The 21,790-nt window shown below is 39.6% G+C and overlaps 1 protein-coding gene across 2 annotated transcripts in view; it reads right to left on the bottom strand.

The window, feature by feature from the left end:
* Positions 1 to 21,790, bottom strand: part of MAP3K20 (mitogen-activated protein kinase kinase kinase 20) — a 92,728-nt gene that overhangs the window by 43,833 nt on the left and 27,105 nt on the right. For both annotated transcript variants that reach the window (XM_059820211.1, XM_059820212.1), the window contains 7 exons: positions 16,633 to 16,720; positions 12,249 to 12,350; positions 11,415 to 11,480; positions 10,410 to 10,438; positions 10,162 to 10,299; positions 3,991 to 4,077; positions 338 to 412 (listed from right to left, as the gene is read on the bottom strand). In XM_059820211.1, the coding sequence (XP_059676194.1) occupies positions 338 to 412; positions 3,991 to 4,077; positions 10,162 to 10,299; positions 10,410 to 10,438; positions 11,415 to 11,480; positions 12,249 to 12,350; positions 16,633 to 16,720 (585 nt within the window). The remainder of the gene's footprint in view (positions 1 to 337; positions 413 to 3,990; positions 4,078 to 10,161; positions 10,300 to 10,409; positions 10,439 to 11,414; positions 11,481 to 12,248; positions 12,351 to 16,632; positions 16,721 to 21,790) is intronic.

The following is a 21,790-nucleotide window of genomic DNA, read 5'->3' as shown; positions in this document are numbered from 1 at the left end:
TAATTTTTCACTTGCTCCAAAATGGCTACATTCTTGCCATGTCACCCTATTTACAGGCATTGTCTTGAGTAGTCAGGTAAGCTAGCAGCATAGTAACTCTTGATTAAAAAGGAAAGAGAGACATTTAGGTATAAATATGTAAACACATTAAAAAAAAGACAGCCTCAGCTATCTTTGTGAAGAAATGTGCCTACTAGCATACAGCAATGGTGTTACCTGGGACTTGTCCCCCAAAGAAACACTAATATACTTAGCAAAACAGGGCTGGGGGCGGGGGGGGGGGGGGGGGGGGGGGGGGGGGCGCAGTGTCAAAGAAATCAAACACAAATTAAATTACCTTTGAATCAGCATCCCAACATTGGTGCATCAGTTCTGCAAAACTTCTGGGACAACTGCTTGGAATGGTTAATCTCTAAAGGAGAGAGAATGTGCCAGTTATTAGAAGCATTCCCTTTAAGCTGCTACTAATAGATTTCCTATAGAAGTAACGCAATTAAAAGAAGTAAAACACTCTCTTCTTTCTTTTAAACGCAATACAAAAAACTGAGGGTTGACATATTAAAAATAAAAATCAAAATTACTAACACTAGCAAGATGTACAAGTTAATTAATAGACCTACAAAGAAGGAATGGAACAAATGCACAAATGGAATTGCTTAAGAAAGCTCGGAAACAAGGAAGTGAAAACGAGGCAAACAACTTTTAATACTAAAACATAACAGCTTGTGGGGGTTACTGCCTGATATTCCAAGATGCTTGTCAAATAGGTATAATGTACAGCACGCCTTAATTCCTTTCTCCCACACAGATGATCCAGCTGTACAACACTATGATCACTTTTGATATAACAAATGGCTGAAATATAGATTACATTAAGAGTTAAGTGAAGCTCTGCATGACACAAGAGACGTTTCATGAGCCTGTGGTCAGAAGGATTAATGAGGACATGCAGATCTCATAGAGTACTCACAGAGCACAGTGAACTCATATAAATATTTCCTGATGACTGAAGACAAGAAGTTGCTGGAAGTCAGGACCACTGACTACAGAGAATTAGTTTGAAGCTTATTTGGTTTCCTTTGCTGAGAGTTTTAAACCATGAAAAGATTCCCTCAGTCAGTCTTAGAGGACTTTTAGTTTAAAAACACTGCCTCCACACTGGAAAGCCTAAAAGCAAATTCATTCTCATATACACACAACCAGATACTGAAGCCTCTCCAGCTAAGATTAAATGTGCATCCCAACAACATTACACATATAATGAGATCCCTCTGCTCTCACTAAGGCAGTTAACTGACTTCAGATATTTCATACTAAATTAAAAAAATACATAGATAAAAAACACAGTTCCTCAGTGAAAATGGGTCCAAATATAAGAGGGGTCAAGCTGGAAAAAGGGTTCCCCATCCTGTAACAGGTGAGAACCAGGTATTACAGTTCTGTTCAGACCAACCTGCCAGGAAGACCCTTTGATCTGTCCTACTCTTGGCACTTCAGAAGCAAAGCAGAGCAAGTTATGTCAAATTGTACCATTATATTACTTCAACGTGACCTGCAAAGCCTTACAAGCCACAGCAGCCAAAGCAAGAGTTAACATACTCTGCTACACAACCATTTGAAGACCATGAAAACTGGAAACATGAGATACAGAGCCAGGGCACTGCAGGAGTATGATTATTAAAATAATGTAATACCTTAAGGTGCAAAGCTTTTTCTGCAAACACAGAAATTTGTACAATGCATAAACAAATTGTACTGGTGCTTGATCTCTCTGGTTGAGCCATTAGCCTAAGAATACAGTGGCTAGTCCTGCTACAGTATTTGTCTGTAACCCTCATTGTTCCAGGTGGAAAATCAGTTGCAGTCACCATTAATGTGTGTCTCACTGGTGCAGAATGTTATCTGTCATGTATTATAGAGGTAGCAGGTTCCAAAAATGTTGTATTATAATAAAGATGATGTTTCTCAGTGGTAATTTATTATGAGATCATACCTAGCATAATCTGAACTCTCATGTTTTTCTTTTCTGGATTAAAAAAAATATATAGAAACTCTACCAGAATAAAAATAACGCTGTGAAATTATGCAGAGAGTGGAAAAAAGACCCATACAGCACCATTAAAATCCACTTCATTTGTTGGGCTTAGGTTTTGCAAAGGGGGATTTTTCACCCTACACAATTACACTTTGGCCTCAGTCCCACACTGATTTAAACAAGAGACTTGCAGTGCAAAAAATGAAGGACTGGCTCAACAGTGATTCAATTCTGTTGTGAACTGGAACCATGCAACCCCACTGATGTCAACAGATTGAACTGAGAGCAGAACCTGACGCTCACACTTGCTTTGGGACATAGAAACTATGAAGAAAAGTAGCACAAGCTGACTTCTACAAGGCTTATGCTGGCCACGTTCCCTAAGTCACGGCCAGAAAAAATAAAAACTATGTAAGCAAGTGTTAATGCCCTCTAAGCTCCCTGGCACCCTTCCAAAGAAGATGGCAGCAAGAGGCTAGTGGTACCTGGCAGTCAAACAGCTGGCTCTGAACATGTCACCCCTTAGTTTCTTCAGCCATGAGTAAAATAGTCATCACGTCCACATTTTGTTCATACCGTATTTTACATGGTTCCTTGCTCTGGAAAACTGTAGAGAAATGTGTGTTGCACCCTCTGACATCTTTCAGTGTATGACTACATCTCTTTACAACTTTCCAAATGCCACTCTGTACACCTTACATAAAACTGCACATGGTAGGCATAGGAACGAAATACTGTTGATGGAAGGCTTTATGGTTCCTCCTTCAAACTGATGAATGAGGCTTTTCCTAAACGAGGAGTAAGAGTCTCATTGTGCCTGCTGCTCTGATAAATGCTGTAGAAGACCACAGTCTTAATCTTCACACTGTTAGTGTAGCATTTCCAACTAATCGGTGTATCACAGTATCACCCACTAGAATTAATCCAGTCCTCAAACAGAAGGAAAAAAGAGAGGGGAAAAAAATACCAACAAAAAATATTAAACTAAGAGGAGGAAACCTAACTCCCCTGTTTAACTCTGAAGCATTTTGAGAAACAGTTTATGTAGAATAATAGGAATCTGTATTGTACAGCCACTGCGTCGCCATTGTAATGTTTCCCAAGCTTCCACTGTGTCTAGATAGAGGAGGTTTCATCTTTGTGGAGGATTTCCATGCTTGTCTGTGTGTGGTACAGTCACAACTTTAAATGTTTTTTAAATGTAGTTACTGTCTTTGATATCAAGGGACTATGTGTTCAGATAGACGCTCACATGTCCAACTAACTGAAAGCCTCAATTTGTGAGAAGAAAAGCGAGGCTGGGGACACTGTACAAACGGTGTTTACACCACTGAAGTGCTTTTGAAATGGAAAGACTCTGCATGAGGAGGCTTGCAGCTATGCCACAGCCTTGCCGATACCAGTGAGGAGCTCATCTTCAATGTAGCGTTGAACGTAGGTGGCAAAACTGTAATTTCTCTCTTTTTTTAAAACTATTTTTTCTTCTTTTATTTTTGAAATTTTCATCTAAGCGGCAGTTTCTTGTACTATAGTGACTCCTGCTGGGAGAGTTAAGTTGAAGTAGCTGAAGGTCTCTTACAGATATATCAACTCCCGGCCAGTAAAAAGATGTCCTAAACGCAGGAGATGGAGTTAAACTGTTCCCCTACCTTGGACGCAATGGCTTCTTTCATCACTAAGAACAAACCCCTAGGTTTTACAATTGAGACTGAGAAACTAGTACAGTACTTGTACAATTTTTGATCTACAGCATCACGACGTGAAGCTGCAACAATTAGATGTAAAGGGTCCATTCATGAGGAATAACATCACTTTGACCCTTTGTGTTAGCTCCTACTGCTAATCTTTCCATACGCGTGAACTTACTTTCAATTTGAAGAAGATGAAAAAGTCTTTTGCAAAACCCCAATACTGTTTTCTGATCTATGTACCTGAATGTAGAAACGTAGTCTTACCTCGTTTTTTTCCACTACAAGCCAAGCTACTTGTAATCCTTCCAAGCCTTTAAAGGGGACCTCCCTTGTTAGCATCTCCCAGAGAACCTGGAACAGAAAAAAAGAAAAGAATTTTTATTTCTGTACTTTGTATTTTAAATACATTATTAAACCTTGATACAGCACTATTCTGTATCCAATTATCAGGCAACCACTTTCCATTTGCAGGAACTTGGACCAGTGTTTGTGTGCAAGATCCTTTCAATAAATTAATTTGACTGTTTCTGCTTTTTCCTCTACAGAAAAGCCCAGATGAAAAACTGGGTTGTGTGGCGTCTAATGCCTGCAATTTTGTGAGAGCCATGGAAAATGCTTTTTACTTTCTTTGTACACTATGAAGTTCACATTTGGCAGTTGAGACTTGGGAAGACAATGAACGACTCCTCTCCTTCTCAGCCCCAACGAGACACATCTTTTGCTTTGTAGTCATTTTGCATTTAAAAATATTTCTATATGATTGCAACTAGTGCTTCTTAGTAGTCAGAGTATGATCCAAAAGGTATTTTGCTCCTATGATATGCCTATGAAAATAATAAATATAATTTTGCAAGCAAAACTGTAATTGTTTATCTCCAGGTATGTGATTATGTTAAACTAAACAATATATAGCATATAGAAAATTACTCTGTTCTCCTCAATACTTACAGACACACTGTCCTTAGATATAGAAAGATCTTCTAATTTTGCATGCCAAAATGGTAAAACCATTTTGGTAACGCAGCACCCAAGAATCTAAGCTACTCTGTAGAAAAGAATTTGGCATCACCTAAAAGGCTTCAAGTCAATTAATCCAACTTGCTTTTCTGCCATTGGGACTACATACTGGAGTTCAACCAAATTAACAGACACTTTGTACCTTCACCGGTATATGTATCTTCCGCCCCCCCCTTTTTTTTTTTTAAATCAGAACCTTCATATATGTATCTTGTTACAAATATCTCCATATAAACTTACCCTTCTGCTCCTATACCAAGTGTATCAAAGAAAAAGACATTATTTATGTAGGATCTGACCAAACGCATTAAGATCCTTATGCAAGTCTCTATATCCTCACTATTTGAGTTAGTACCTAGGCTTATTTCAGCTACATCATTTTGAATGGATTCTGGCCAACTATGAAGGTAATTAGAAAGAAAATGCGAGAATATTGGCAGATGCTGCTCAAGCAGAAAAAACGCATTGAAGCAGAGTTGGGCCTTTAATCAAGTGAACAGGGTACTCCATCAATAGACCTATTTGAATAATTCTGCTTGAGTCAGAAGACTGATTAGTAAAGGTAAGGGTATCTTGGAAAAGTAAGTAGAAGGATAGCTTTCCTGAGAATAAGAAATATATGGGGAAAGCTATCATAGAGGTATTCAACTCTCCTGTTTGCCTCAATTCATTCCTTTTAGAAGAAAAAAAAAAGGCACCTCAATTTGTAATTCCAATTATCACCTCTCTACTGGTGGAGAAGGAAATTTAACTGTGAGAGAAGGAAATAATTTAGCAGTCCCATGTACTTCAGGCAAAAAAAGCAGTGTACAAAACAGCCAGTTTAAAACAAAAGACCCTGGACCAAGTCAAACATGCAGTTGAGCAGCGTTGCAGAACCATCTCATCTGTACGGCTGTACCAGGAAACCACAGAGAAGAAACTCAAGTTTGCACATCAGATGGAAGATGTATTCAGATACTGCTCTAAGTAAAGAGCATAATGAAATATATGTTAAATGTCTCCAAGAGCCTTGAGCAGGAAAACTCCACTACTCTGCTACCTTTCTTTCAGTAGACTGTAAATTGTAAGGGTTGTCTTGTTTCATTCATGCACATAAGTTTGTGCAGAACATTTTGCACTGAATTCCTTTATCATGACACCTTTAATGTTTATTTCCACTGCCTGTATGGATCACTGCCTTCCTAAACCAACAGTGCTTGCTTAAAACACTTCAAGACTGCACATTGCTGTTTTTCTCTTGAACTATCTGACACAACATGAAGAATTTTTCTTAACGCTTTATTTTTTACTGATAGTAAAAAAAAAAGCAAAAGATACAAAAGTGGGATGTCAGAAATCCTTGTATTTATTTACACAGGTTTAGAAAATGTTCTAACAACAATGTAAATTTCATGTTCAGGCCAATGGCGTAGATAAAGCCTTTCCTTCCAATGGTGACATGTCTCTACCTTCAGTTTTATAAAAGCTTCAACCCCATCTCATGAGTTAGCTACCCTGAATCATCAGCTAAAGTGCATTGCATGATAATTACATTATCAGTCTTTTAAAAGTAGCAAACAGATATCTTCCACATTCCCATTTGACTCTTCCTGTCCCCAGGGTCATTCAGCAGCAGAAAAAGCACCTCAATCTGACTTACCCCGTCCTCTTTACTGTGAGATACACTCTGTTCATTTTCAGAACTGGCTCCCCAGCTCACCTCATGCAGAACTCAATCTGTCTTCCATTTCTAGTATAATTTAATTGATACTGACATGGTTTACTTCCCCTCCCATCTCTGATGGTGAAGATCACCTGCTTTCCTGATCACATCACAAATCTGTGATGATGGACAGCAGGTGCTTACACAGAAACAGCCAAGCTAGACACAATGATGAAAAACAAAGCCAGATTATTTAATGTAGTGGTTTGTAAGCTGTGGCCTCTGAAGATGTTGTGCTCTTCTCTGCATACACAGAAAGGAGAGACAAATATATGAATGTTCATCTTATACACGAAGCTGAGAATAAGAATTATATGGTCTTCAGAAAAAGCTCACAGACTTACTTCTGTCAGTTCTGCTGTGCGTTTCAATTCTTACCCTCTCAACTATGTCACAACAATCAAAAGGAAAAAAAAAACAAAACAACAAAACACATCCCCACCACAGTGCAAAGCCAACAAAGAGTCAAAGTGCTATACAGGATAGGGAACATGCAAATTAGTAATTTGAGAAAAAGCAAACACTCTTAACATCTTCACTGAAAAAAATAAATGTTTTCTCTTGGTAGGAAAGTGTTCACAGATGAGGATCAGGAGCCACAATTAGCAGAAGTACAACATGAGCAGAAAGTGTTGCAGTCTTCGAGGTACTGCCCTTAGGCATGAAAATTAGGTCAGTCTTCTCTGCATTGATCCAAGTGGTAGTTAAAGATCTCATAATTCTTTTCAAAAAGAGTAAGGGATAACCCCTGGAGCTGGCCAACATTCCCATCTATAAATAACATGTGTTCTCATAGCTAAATCAATGTATGAACTATTGCTAGGGGCATAACAGCTGCTACACTTAATGGCAGTCTCTGTGCTACCAATAGCCAATTAATGGTTTTACTGTTTTGTTCTTGTAAGTGTTAAAATAATTCAGCTACATCACATAAGCTTTTTATGATTAAATACGTTTATACTGATACACAAACACACACTGCAGTGCACTACAAACAATTTTGCCAGGCTAACATAATCTGAGCATATCTCCATGATTTCAAAACAGCTTTTAGAGCTAACACTGTCATTCCACATACAGTTTCACATCTGGAAGAGAAGCAAGGAATCATTTTTGAGCAACACACACAATGATATGTGACTCAGTTTCTGGGTTGATCACTTGTAACACTTGGTATCTGTTGTTCAGAGTATGGATTTGGAAATGGATTAGAAAAGAGAATCACAGCATGGCTGAAGGAAAGTGCAAGATCTGTCTTTGTGTTGTAATAAATCTCCTTAGCATTTCATGGCAGTATTATGAATTATTTACTATATATCTCAAAGAGAATACATGGACCTGTTTAACCATCCACGAAGAACAGGACAAACTAATCTGAACATGAGCTATAAACATGTATGCAACTGTTCACAAAGAGGAAAATTCATTTCAAATGAGGAGCAATTCAGACATATAAAGTTGCAGAAAGACTTTGACACTTCATGGAAAAAAGCTCTCGCACACCTTAAGCAGAATATTTAAAATCACAGACTGGTTCGTAGAAAGAAAAGCCAGTCAGGAAAAAAAAATAGCAGAAAAGAAATTAAAGAAAACCATGGGGAAGGCGACAAATACTGCAAACAGAATATCTATTCCTAGCATCTTACTAGTTTACATTTGAAAGGATTCTGTTCTTTGTTAACAGGACTTCAACTGAAGACAAGCAGATTTGTCTCTCTAGCACAAAAGCTGCTGGCAAGTGTTACACTTTGAAAAGGGATTCTTTAAATTTTGTTTTTATAGATGATAATCATTTGAAGAGACAAAAATATCCTTTCTAAGATTTTTTTGTTTTCAGTCTCCTAGCTAATTCTCTGATAGTCTAACACTTATTATAGGGCAATTCCAACTTCCAATGTTATATTCGGACAATTTCTTGCTGATATAACCCCATTATGTCAGTAATTTCATCACCAGAGAACTTGGGACACTGCCATTCTTCATTTCTACCCCTGTATCTCCTCTGAAAACGATGGTGTTCCAAGACTGGAGTTATAAAAAGACAAATTCATTCCTAAGTGCTTATGAATTCATAAGCTTCTACCCACAGTGGAACACATTAGCTCAAAAACAATATATTAAAAAATGTGGGTCAAATGTTATTAGTAGTACTATATGCCCATAACCACATTAAAATATTCTAGTAGCGCTGAATTGTTTTCATATGGAGGGTAGTTGAGTTTTACCTCCAAGCGCAGGACTGTCAAAAGGAACTTTACTTTTTGGACAAGCAAAAATAAACTATGTGTGACATACTGTTCCCAAGGCTCTGGTAATACTTGACATGATAAGATACTAAGCAATTTCTTACCTTCTCCCACTTCTAGAATGTTACTTAAAGTCAATTCACACCAAGATGCTTACGTGAGCAGTTTGAGCTATAAGACCATGTTTGGAATTTCTCCTCTAACATTTTTGCTTTGTTTTGAAACTGGAATGTTTCCCTTCAGTGGATAATATGCAATTACTACCAGTAACAGTTTACATTAACATTTACATTTGTTAGCTTATGTTGTCTCACTGTTTGTGACCTAGTCCGGTTAAGCAAGCAAGGATTTTGAATCTGCCAATACAAGCTTTTTCTCTCTCCTTGCAAACCTTCAACTTTTCATTTGTAAGCGACACCACATCATCTCTCTTTTTTTCCCACTATAAACAACTGTTTGGCAGAAAGTTTAAGTCATCTTCCATTGGGATTATCAGCTTAGCTATGTATAGCCATAGGTGCTAGCTTAAAACCATAGTGCCTTCCTCACATCTATCTCCTCCCATTCCTCAAAGAGAAAGAGGCAATACTTGACACGTACTGAAAGAATTCCTCATTCTGCCACCCACTGTTAAATCCAAAACCATAAATGGTTAATACACAGATATGCATGGAAACGACAACCCCACTTCCTTTCCTTTTCCCCCCGGATTATTCATTACTGTTCTCTGTCAGAGAAAGGCCGTGGGGCTAGGCATACAACTGGTCCTATCAGCAGGGCTATTTCTAGCCTATTTTGTATTGCAGACCAAAGCCAAATTAGAGTTTAACTGTGGACAGTCAAATAATTCACATTACTATACCTGCAAACCTGACATTCTGATGAACTACAACTGATTGTTCCCCCTTCAGAAAAATGGCAAAGCCATGCTGGCCTTTTCTGTATTTTTAGATGGGGCCTCTACCTCCACAAGAGGTACAGTCTGTATTCTCACAGCTAATGATAGCAGGGTCTTTTAAACAATTAAGCATGGAGAAGTGGCTTATTTTTTAATATAAAATCAGTTACACTCCATTTTATGGAAAATAGAATCCTAATCAGTTCATCCTGTTATACAGCTACTGCAACACAACCTTTTTCTCTTCTGTTCCACTAAAAAACACAAGCAAAGGTTCATGATGCAGATTGTTCAGTGGCTCCTGCAAGCCTTTGGACACATGCTGAATACTTGCGGTAAAGTATGCGCTTCCCACACTGGCATGCTGCTAATCTAATCAGATAAGGATCTTACTAAGCATGCAAGACCCTGTTCTTCCTATCAAGCATAAAATTATAAATTATGGGTCAGTCTTGAAAGAAAGTGTGGTATTTTTTGTTGTCCTTATTTAGAATTGTTGTTCTTGCATCACATGAATTCTGTCACACTACAGATCTGTTACTATGCATAGGGAAATGAGAGGCACTCACCACTCCGTAGGAGTATGTGTCACATGTTTCAGACACTGGGAGACTTTGGATAACTTCTGGGGCCATCCATGGAAAAGTGCCCACTAATGACATGTGTGTTGTATGGGAGTGGAACCTTGAGGCACCGAAATCACAGATCTGGCAAAAATAAAAAATAAACAGATATTAGAGTATCAATCTCATTCATTAGGCATCAAAACATCAAGTCAAGTGGCAGAATCTCTCTACAAATATTAAAGTGTTCATACCTTTAACACCCCATCAGCAGCTATAACAACTGAAAAGGAAAAAACAATAGGTTACAAGAACGCTATTAAAAATAAACACAATACATTTTCACAGCAAAAGACTTTGCACTTTATCAAGAAAAATGATCCTATGGTGAGCCAGCACCTGAACACGCACACGTGCACAACTGTCATGGTTTCTTTGAGAAGCTTTAAAGAACATCATCTAAATACCTGCAAGCCTTTGAACAAACGCAAAACCTTTCAGGACTTACTGAGTTCAAAGATAGCAACACAACTATAGCTAAAATACAGATAAACTCCATTCTCCCCAGTGTAGTTAGGCTTAACAAGAAGCTCTCTGAAAGATTCATTAATAAAAGGAGAAAACTTGTAACTTAGGTGATATCTAGACTTTCTTGACTATTATCTCCCCGTGCGCATTATTAAAATCTGTGTCCCTCCTACTCCACTACTAGTAGTCAAAGTTTCAGTTAAAAGGCAATGTTGAGCAAATTTCATAAATGGTCGTCAGCTGCCACATACAGACTAACCAGTGCAGCTCCACACTGAGTGCGTATTACTCAAAAGCATGAATATCTGTCAGACCTCAAAACAGGTCACACTAAAGACAAGATTTTCAGGTAAGAAATTATCGAGTCTATTGTGTCTGGTGTCTGCCAGCCTTTCCTGGTACTCAACCTTTCCAAATAGAAAAAGGAAGTGAGGAGTGTCCAGGCAATGTCTGACAGCCGATAAGATGGGTACAATCACGGTCAGCAAGACACAACTTGAACGAGCCCTCCACAGTGCTCTAAATGATGCCAGCGACTGCAACGAAGCTCAGACAGGCTCAGATGGGGAGGAGGGAACAGGCTCTTCTGCGCCTCAACAACTCCTGGTGCAGCTTGATGACAACCGAGGCATTAGATAGTTCTGCATGTTCACAAAGCTCAGGTACAGATTTAAACGCTACATTAACAGGTAAAATTAAGTGCAGAGCGTTTCAGTGTTTTGCTACTTTACCATTCCTGGACTTCAGATCCCTGTGGATTACTTTGACTGGAGCTTCCATGTGTAAATAATGCATTCCTACACAAAACAAGGGAACAATCTAGTTAGGCAGGCTAAACATGTTCGTCACCTATCAGCAGCCATGTTTTCTAGTTCCCATTAATTGTCCTCATTATGAGTTGGCATACCTGTATGCCATATTGATATGCTGCAGGAGAAGCAAAGCTTCCCATAATCTACTTTGAATAAAAAATACTAAGCAAAGCTCATATCTCTCAGAGCATCTATATGGGTATGTTAATGCTTTTTAACATAATATTTAAGTTATTTTCTCTAAGGTGTTGTCTTCACAGGGAAGTCAAGATACGAATTTACTGTTCATTCATTAGTTTACACCAATTCTTGTGTGGTCACAGAGAACGCAAAGGACAAAACAGCTTTTTCTGCATTATTATATGAAGAATTTCAGTGTGCTTGCTGAGAATAAGCCCTTAGCGTCCTTAAATGTCCCAATTCAAATCAAATGCAAGGATAATTATGCACTTCACTTCATAATTACTCTACATCAGCAAAATTATCCTCTTGGGACTTAGGGGCAAACCATAAGTAAAACTGGCTCATAGAAGCCATTTTCATTCCAGAAATTATTCTGGATTCATAACAACCAAGGAACATATTAAAAAGCACAGTGAACGGGGTTTGCTTTTTTAATGGATGTTTGGGGTTTTTTTTTGCAATTTAAGTAAGGAAGTATAGGAAGGCTTTCCTGACTTCATAGGGAAAGCATCTCCAGCTGTACACTTTGCTGGCTGTGTAGGATAGTAGTGCACCACTCGTCTTGCTTACCTTTAGCTATGTCAGTTGCCCAGGTCATGATATGATCCATATCCATCTCCTCACTTTTGTTACTATTAATGTAATCAAACAGTGAGCCAGCAGAAGCATACTCTGTTAAAAATCAACAACAAACAAACTCACATGACATTTTAAAACATCGCACCTAAACTGAAAGATCTAATGGAAACTCTGCCTGTTCCAGGAAACAGTCAAACTCTGGTTTAATGACAAAGAATTTGGGTTCAGCAGCTGATATTATTAATAGTGTAGTAGAAGAGTGGTAGTTTGTTCTGATTATCCCAACACAGATGTAATCTACTGCTAAGGGAAGAAAAAAAAAAAGGTAAAATCATATGTAACAACAGGCATTAAAATGAAAAGATATTAGAAAGGCCTGGCATCAAGAAAGCTCAGGCAAAGCAGTTCAAATTCCAGAGTAAAAGGTTCTGGATGCTCCTTGCTCAGGATCAACAGACCTTTTTCTTAACTTCTGTCAACTACACCTTTAGAAACCCACAGCAGGATTATACGGGTACAATCAAGGGGTTTTTTGGCTTATTGGTGTCTGCAAGTGTGGCAAATGGAATCCAGTCCTACTGTCAGAGCTTGTGGGGCTGAAAGCTGGAATAACAAGCTAGTTACACCTCCATACATTTAAGGTGTGAAACTGCAGACAACTGAAAGCTCCACAGCGCCACTTTTATATAACTTGAAATTCTTACATATTTAAACACAGTGAATTTGCCGCTCCTGATCAGAACAGCAGTTAACAGATGAGTTTGGTGGCATCAGATCCTTCTTATCGTTTCTGAAGACAGAGGACATTCCCCACTGGTGAGCTGCACTGTGTATAAATGATGCCCCATAACAAAGGATAATTATTTTATTTCTTTTTTTAAAAGTAAAATCAGAAGTTAAATATCTAATGTTCTGCTAGGAACAAAGGGTTTGCAAGCAGAAAGGGAAATCAAAATTTTCTTTTCCTACTTCCCCGTACAGGAACAGAGTAGCAGATCAAATCATTTGTTCATGAAAAAAATGGAAGGAAGAAACTGGAGGTCTAACCCTGAGGTAAGCAGGCCAGATTTCCATGTGCTGCAGGTCATGTTTAGCAGTCTAAAGACTGTAGCTCCTGCGCTTAGTATTTATTAAATAAGCTTTATGCTTATTTAGTATTCATTCATGTTTCACTGAAAACACAACAGGAGGTTTGTGAGTTGAAGCAGCTGATACATTTTCTTCTATCTGGATGCTAAGACAGAGTGGGCACATGCCACCCAATATAGCCCAAGTAGCACAAAGACCAGAGGGATTCACAGAGCAACTTCAACCCTTTCATCCCTCTCTCCCAAGGCTATTCAGTGTGCTCCTCAGGCAGTCTGGAGAATTTAAAACAAGACACCCAAAATCTGAATACCTAAGGTGGCAAATCAGCTGGTATACAATTGAAATGCTTAATTTCAGCCATTTCAAAAAAGTCACAAAATCATTCCCTCTAAGACTACATAAAAAGTATCTGAATTGCTGTTAATAATAATATTAATCAACGAATGATACACAATAGGCTAAATGCTGAAAAAGTAAACACTGCTCCTCATCAAAGAAATCAAAACCACTGGGAGATTGCTGCATGGGGAAGGAAACTCTGCAGCCTAGAACAGGGTAGGCCACGTGAGAAGATTCCAGCGCTAAATGAAAGGAAAGAGGGAGAAAATAGGAAGTCCCTTGAAAGTAAACACTCAAGTGGCAAGTTAGTTTTGGATCATTACTGCAGGACCTCCCGCTGAAAGGAGCCTCTGCAGCAGACCAAAGCGTTGCTTCTGATGTCACCGAAAGAGGAGTAAGCTGCTGACCTGCACATTTCCTCAATTAAAACATAAGCTTTTTTTACCCATGATGTCATCATCGGTCTTATAAATGGATTCTTCAGGAATAGGTTGGCGGCACACTTTGCATGCCTTTACAATGCTTAATTTGATCCACCAGGGTCAGGGACAACTCAGCTCCCCGAGCCCTTTGCCACTCCGTGTGAACGGAGGCAAGCAAGCTTCAATCAACAAAGCTTGATCCTTTAGTATTTTTTCTACATATTTATTGTGCCACAGGTTTTTACTAGGAGCTTATGGATTTGGAAATCATATCACGAGGATAATTTTCTGTCAATAATGGAAAAGAGGTATTTGCTTTAGAAAGAAAAGCTCTGAATGCCTGATTGGACCCACCCTGTGATGGGCTGTGGGATACACCACATGTTTCTGTTCAGGTGGGGGACACAAGCTCCGAGAACCTTTCGGGGGGAGGCAGCTGTGGTCAAAAAACAGATCTGAAAGCTAGGCATCGAGACCACTGTTGACAGAGACAGACAGTGACATCTAGAACGATGTGATCTGTTACCAGCTTGCAGGGTGGGATGGTCAGTTATAACATTGACATACATCCCAGCAGGGAAACATGTTTTGACTGTAGCGGTAGACTTTCTCAGAGAACTGACAATCCCACATTAGACGTCACATGCAGCTAATGCCTGGTACATGACAATGCTTGGCTGAATGCCCTGATCTCCATCACTCTGCAGAATCATTAGGTTCTCAGGATTTCTTCTTGTTTGGGCTTTCCCCTCACAAGAAATGGATCTCTGACTAAACACAGGATTAAGTCCACAACACTGAAGGCCATCCAGAAGATCACGGAGTGAAAAATCTCTCTAAAAGATATTTCAAGTGCAATTAACATTTCTTTTCTCAGTAGCCATTTTCCCATTTGAAAATGGTGTGGGGAAATGGAGGCTTGCTTCCCTTCCAACCCAAGGGACTCCAGTCTCCTTAGAAATTGCAGGGAGAACCAATGCAGTTCGTTAAAAAAAAACTTTAATCTTCAGCCAGGGTGAAATTAGAGCTCCCCAAGTAACAAAGTGGTTGCACTACACAGAGTAGTCTCTCTCTCACAGATGGTTAAAGAATCCCCATTCCCAATGACATAATGAACTACTTCAGCTGCTGTCTGTCGTGTGACTGGCAAGCAGGTCAAATGTCCTTCTCTGAACACTGACCTTTTGTGAGCTCAAACTGAGGACTTTCTGATCCAGACATCATCCTGAGTTGTTGACTACACACTTCCTTTGTCACTCTGCTTGCTGGTTTACACTTACTACATTTCTGTTACAAATTATAGTGAAATTGCATTACTAGATTTATTAGCTTTCCGTTATTTTTATTGCTACAAGAAGGTATTCAAGTTCCTGTCTATATGCTACCACCAGTGCATCCTCTGAGTGGTGTAGACTGTGGTCACCCCCATGCACCTCTGGAGTACTGGTTGCAACACTGTGACCTCCAGTAGGCTGATACTCCTGTAAGTAAAGCTCCCTCTGCTCTGAACAGTGCTGTATCTCAGATGCACTCCCACCGGATTACACTGCCATCTACTGTGATAATCAGACGTCTAAGAGACAGGTAGAAATAACTGAATTTTCACAGGTTCTATCCACCATCTGAGAACGAATAAAAACCTGAACGGCAGGTTTTGATACTCTTCACATCGAACTCTTTGAAGTGTTACCAACACGTCAAAACATGCCTCCTAATCCACACTTTCATGGTTTTTACCTCTCCAAACATTTGTTTCAGCAAATTGGAAACTTCTCTGCTTTGGGTTTATTTTCTACTACTATCTTACCTACTTTCTCCCATACAGGAAAGGGAGAAATTACATTAGCTATAATGTAATTTTATATCTGGACCAAATCCCAAGATAAGTGAAGGAAGCTTAGAGTGGGGGTAGAAAAAAAAAAAAACAAACCACAACAAAACCACAAAAACCAACCTCCGCATAATTCTAAGAATGCCAGAACGAATGAAACCTAGGTTCCAGTGAATAAAGTGAGTTATCTTATAGTGCCTAATAAACCCTTGACTCTATTTCAAGCTCTTCCTACGTCTGGGAATTTCCCAGTGCAGAGTCTCCTGTTTTCAATACAGGCACAATTCATGGTGCAGCTTTGCTCTGAGAGACTCTCAGCCTTCCCTTTTCACAGAACTTGCCAGAACTTTGTATCATGAAAACCTCTACTTCTGTCACACATCAGTTAAAAATGGAAAAGCAATTCACAGAACAGCATAAGAGAACACAGCAAAAGCTTCTATTTAAAGGAGTGTTGAGTTTGTGCATTAAGAAGGCCCCAGTTTCCAACTGCCCCTGTGCTGCTCCCAACCATGCTCCCAGCCCTGGTTCTCACCCCCAGCACTCCCATTTACACTGAGGCAGGTGGTGCCGAGCACTCTAACATTCAAAGGAGGCCAGAACGATTAGCAAAACACTAACATTGGGTAAAGCTAATACCTTGTAACATTGGAGTTTTATAAAATCAAGACAAAGGTCAGACAAAAATCCTTACCTGTAACTATGCCATAATTTGGAGGTTCAATGACAGCTCCGTAGAACTGAATTATGTTTTTGTGACTGAGCACACTGAGTATTTCTGCCTGTTGAAAACAAACAAACAAAGACAATTAAGAATGGGGCATTTACTGTAATAGTCTATTTTATACCCAAGCAGGTATACACATATATAAACACACAGGTATCTAGGAAAGACTGTCCACAAATGCTTGGCATTTGAAAACCTCATGAGGGAGTTTGGCAGATGAATGCTTAGTATGCTTGGGGGGGGGCGGAATTTCAGACTATTGTTTCATGGCCAAGGCATAGATGTAGAAGCTAAGTCTTTGGAAAAACTGAAGGCCTTGGAAAACTTTGTTCAAAGAAAGATCTGGGATTTTTGGCAGACTTGCGGCAGTCCTATCCAAAATTTGTGTTTATGCACAAAGTACTATGGGTTCAGTGAGTCCAGCACTTCAGGCTGTTAGAGCATACCATGCACACAGCTCCATGCAATGTTTACTGGAAACACAGAGTTTCCAGGCATGTGCTGTGGAGTCTGATTGAATACGCACAGCAACCATGCTTGAGATTGCCAAATAGCCAGCAGTGCAGTTGAAACCACTCCTCAGGGCAGGCTGCAGATGTTTGGAAATTCTGGATAAATATACAAAACCTTCAAATTCCACTTGAACAATGCTGCTAGGTTTGAGAAAGAGACTGCAAGAGAATGAGAATGTATCCACAGAAATTAAGACATATAGTCCCTCTGGTTTTTGAGAGAAAAGAAGGTCAGATGTCTCCTTCAGGGTCTCTCAACAGTTTCACCTCTCTAGGGTATTAAAATAAATACTCAAGAGATTTTAGACATGTTTTTACACAAATAGATATATTATGCAAATACAGATATATACTATTATTTTTTTTTCTCTACAGCAATGCGTTACATTAAGACTTTGAGTTTATGTTAACTCAGCACCAGTCAAGAGCATCTAACAAGAATAAAACCACAATTAATTCCTCTGAACTTATCGAAAGTATCTGATCTGACAGATCCCTTCTCAGAGCCATTGACTGGCTGTAGGAGTGTTGCTGTTTACCTGCAGGTGAGTCTTCCCACATTTGCTTAGACAGTTGCCAATTAAATTATTTTGTGGCCTTGTAGATTCACTGAAAACAGGAAAGCTATAGCAGCTTTGATGCAGAAAACCATGGTACATCAGCTACTGCTACTGTAATAAATGTACACACATAGCAAAACAGTAATTTTTTTGGCCTATGTTTTATAGCTGGTACCATAATACATGTGCATAACTGCATGATTACAGATAAAGGCGTCAGATGGCTCAATTTTTTGCTGTTGTTATTTAAAACCTTTTCTGAGTAACTTCAACACAGTTTTGAATTAAGACCTTTATCTTCAGCTAATACACCAACGTTTACACATATGCAATTCAATCTCTAAGTTTTGAACTTAACTTGGGGTGCACTAGTTCTTCATGTTGCTAAGCCTGCTCAGCAAGGGAAACAGTGTTACCATGAAATGAGTCAACTTTTTTCACGGTACCAGAAAAGTAATTTTTTAAATCTATGCTGTTTTCAGCAAATCATACCGCAGACTCGCTCACCTACAAGTCCACAAAATAATTTAATCAGCAGCTATTTAAGCAAATGTGGGAAGACTCACCTGCAGGTAAACAGCAACACTCCTACAACCAGTCAAGGGATCCGAGAAGGGATATGTCAGATAAGCAAGGGATCTGTTGGCAGAAGGATCTCTGCCCTCCAGCTGCAGCCCCACCAGCCTCCCAAGGCAGGGCACTCCAGCAGCACTGCCCATTTCATGAGGTGTATTTCCAACCTCCTTCAGTAGCCTAGTCATTCAGAACTCCATCTCCATGGGCTAGCAAACGCAAGACCCCTATACTTCGAAAACTTTTGTATTATGTTTTTATCTTCTTTAGGAAATATTAAATTGGAAATATCCTCTAATTCCTAGCAGCATTACTGCTGGATAACCAGGAGACCTAATACTCCTTGACTGCCTACCTAAATATTGTTAGAAATGAGACAGGAATACCAGGCAACAAACAACATTAGACAAACTATCTAGACCATCTTTTCTTGAACACCTTGGTCAAGAAGAGCGGAATAAAACTATTTTCTTGTACAGTACTTAAAAATCCATGTCTTCAAAGCACTGTGTACACTACCTGCTGGTGTTTACAATACATGTACCTCAACAGGTCATTAGAATTAAATTGACTGGTCTTACATTTAACTTTCCCATGGCATAATGTATTTAGGTCCTGACTACAGAAGTAGTACTAGATTAATCTTTTTAGAGAATGATTAAAAAATGCCACATGATGAACACATCCAAGTGCCATAGCTCCCTATTCCACCGCAGCAATGTGCAGAATCCAGTGACTGTCTTCCATCTCACACAAGATGCTCCTGGATCCAGTAAAAGCCCACCAGAGTCACGGGACAACAGGAAGGGCTGCACTGCAACCACACCACCAGCAAAACCCAGGCCTACGAATCACCCAGTGCTACCATGAAAGGGACAACAAGCAAGATAGGAGCACCGGGCCAAAAGGACGAGTCCTGTGTTGCCGCAGGCATACTGACACACAGTGCTTTTACTACTTGGAGATTCAAAAATAGTTTTCTAAGATTATCTTATTTACAGTATATTACACACTAAGATCACATTCCAGGAGTATGAAGAAATGCTGTGTCGACCATGGGTAATACCATCATCTGCACATTGATGTTCCTACTCTAAACTGGGATTTAACAGACACTAAAGTAAGCTTCCACCTAAGAATAACGGAAGACACCTACAGATATCCCAAATTAAGAACTGGGGGGGGAAAAATTGCCAACTCTTTCTAAGGACCATGACTTTTGAAAGAAATCCTTTCTAAACACTTTTAATCACTCTGCTGTTGTTAGTACTAGCAATTCTAGACTATTCCTTTCATGTTTTGCTCTTTTCAGTTGCTGTAGATCAGCTGTGAACTCTATTAGCCAATTTAAAAGACACTTATTCCTTACAGTGAGAACCAGATACAAGTCAATCCACATCTTTGAAGCTTTTGTACTTTTTTTGACAAGAAGGTGCCATATTTCAATGAAAGACTGACTTTCAGACAGCAAATTACAAAGTGGTGGTTAAAGACCAGCATTTCAAAGGTCTCTTAGACACAAGAATATTTAGAATCACCTTTAAGCATCAAACTCATACTTAAATCCAAAATGCCTAAATGCTTGGAAGAAAATCCTGCCATGCATCTGTCTGCCTAAAGGCCACTGAAGAAGCCAGCCCACACTGGCTTGGCATGACACACTCACTTTCCTCAGTAAAGCTGCTATCTTATGCAACTTAAATGAGTATCAATTTCCTTCCTAAAGCCATGGTGATGACAACTAACAAGTCTTCAGTTATTTCATGATACTACTTTTTTGTGTGAAAGACCGATTTTTTTTTATTTTTTTTTTTTAATGTTGGATCATAGCAGAACTAGAAGGCGCTCAGCTGAAGGAAAGGCACAACCCAAACGTGTAAACACAAACTCCTTGGACATAACATAGAGACATACAAGGTGACTGCAGTGGAGCTGAATATTACGCTTAGTCCCACCATAAGCTTAGTCACAGCCTGGTACTGATCAAACCATGGTAAAATCATTCACCCTGTACTTACACCACAGGTATGGGTCACATTATGTCCTCCTCTTGAGTCCTGCTGAAGGGAATTACAGACTAGATGCCATTTATTGAAGGCAAAGGGATTCAGAAATCTAAATGAACCTAATCCACTGTTTACATAACTCAACCACTTCCATGAAATCCAAGGTCAGAGCAAATTACACTAAAAACATTTTAATTTAATTCTCACTTACTGGCTCCTGTTACTGTAAATCAAACCCAATGCATAAGACAACTACAGTGTAAGACAGGAACTCAGGTAACCCCTCAGTGTACAGACTAATTGTGTCCCATGAACCATGGTCCAGATCTCAGTGCTTAACAGCTAATTTATTTTTATGCCTGTTTAATCTCTGCTTTTTGACATATGTGAAAATGTCAATTACATCATCCGTGACTGACAGCACCCTACAGCTGCCTCTAGACCTGCTAGTACTGTTCTTAACCTGTTACTACAAACAACTATGCATGAATACTCATATCCTCAGTATTTTCAGCAGGTAAAAACAGGGTCCTCCTCTAGGCCTTGTCTGTGTTCAGCAATTGCTGAACAGAAACCACCAATATAGATTTTGACTGTGGCCAGCAGCAGATCACAGAATCACAGAATCACTAAGGTTGGAAAAGACCTGTAAGATCATCAAGTCCAACCAAAAAAAAAAAAAAAAACCCAAAAACAAAAAAACACCAAAATGAGAGGACAAAGCAAGGTACCTGGACAGTGTGGCCTCGTTACGAGCAGCACGATAACACAAGTCCTAGCTTGGTTTTGCTCTGTCCAGTGCCAGCGCAGCAAGAGCAGCAAACGCAGCTTAGCTCTGATGAGATCTTCAAGGTCGGTGATGACTGCAGATGTGGGCAACAGCCACCTGATGCTGAGCTGGCATTACTTGGGAACACAGACAAGGCCCTATTGTCAGATCTTTAATTGCAGCCGCAAAAGCTGTAAGGATGTGGACGGAGGCACTTTGCGTACAGCTGTGTTGTTGCCTGCCAGCTACTCATACCAGCTGCAGCTGCTCTTGTTAGCACTCCCTATCCCAAGGCAGCTAAAGTTAGCAAAGACCAAACGACTCAGCATATTTTAGTTACTCTGGTCCTCCTTGGAAATACGTTAGAAAGTTGTTACACTCACACTCGTAGTCAAGAGAACTAACTGATCAAGGGTTTGGGCTAGCAGCCTATTCCAGCAGCACAGCTGGAACTGCAAAAGAACATCTGCCCACAGAGTTTTTTCAGTATCAAAAGACTTTTTTGCTTGGGTCCAAGCAAACTGGGCCCACAGCAACTTAATCACCATTTCTTCCAGGTCCCTTTGGAGCCGCTGGCTGGAGAGGACAAAGTATGGCTGTCCTTCCACCCTGGTCTGAGCACGCTGGTTTAGAATTAACACGGGACATAGCTGCAGCCTCTTGTAAGACCATCGGGTCAGCCAGCAGCCAACCAACTCTCCTGTT

This window comes from Gavia stellata, chromosome 8, assembly GCF_030936135.1.
Source record: "Gavia stellata isolate bGavSte3 chromosome 8, bGavSte3.hap2, whole genome shotgun sequence".
NCBI classification, from domain to species: domain Eukaryota; kingdom Metazoa; phylum Chordata; class Aves; order Gaviiformes; family Gaviidae; genus Gavia; species Gavia stellata.
The sequence above is the reverse complement of the archived record's forward strand: the minus strand, read 5'-3'. Positions and strand labels throughout refer to the sequence as shown.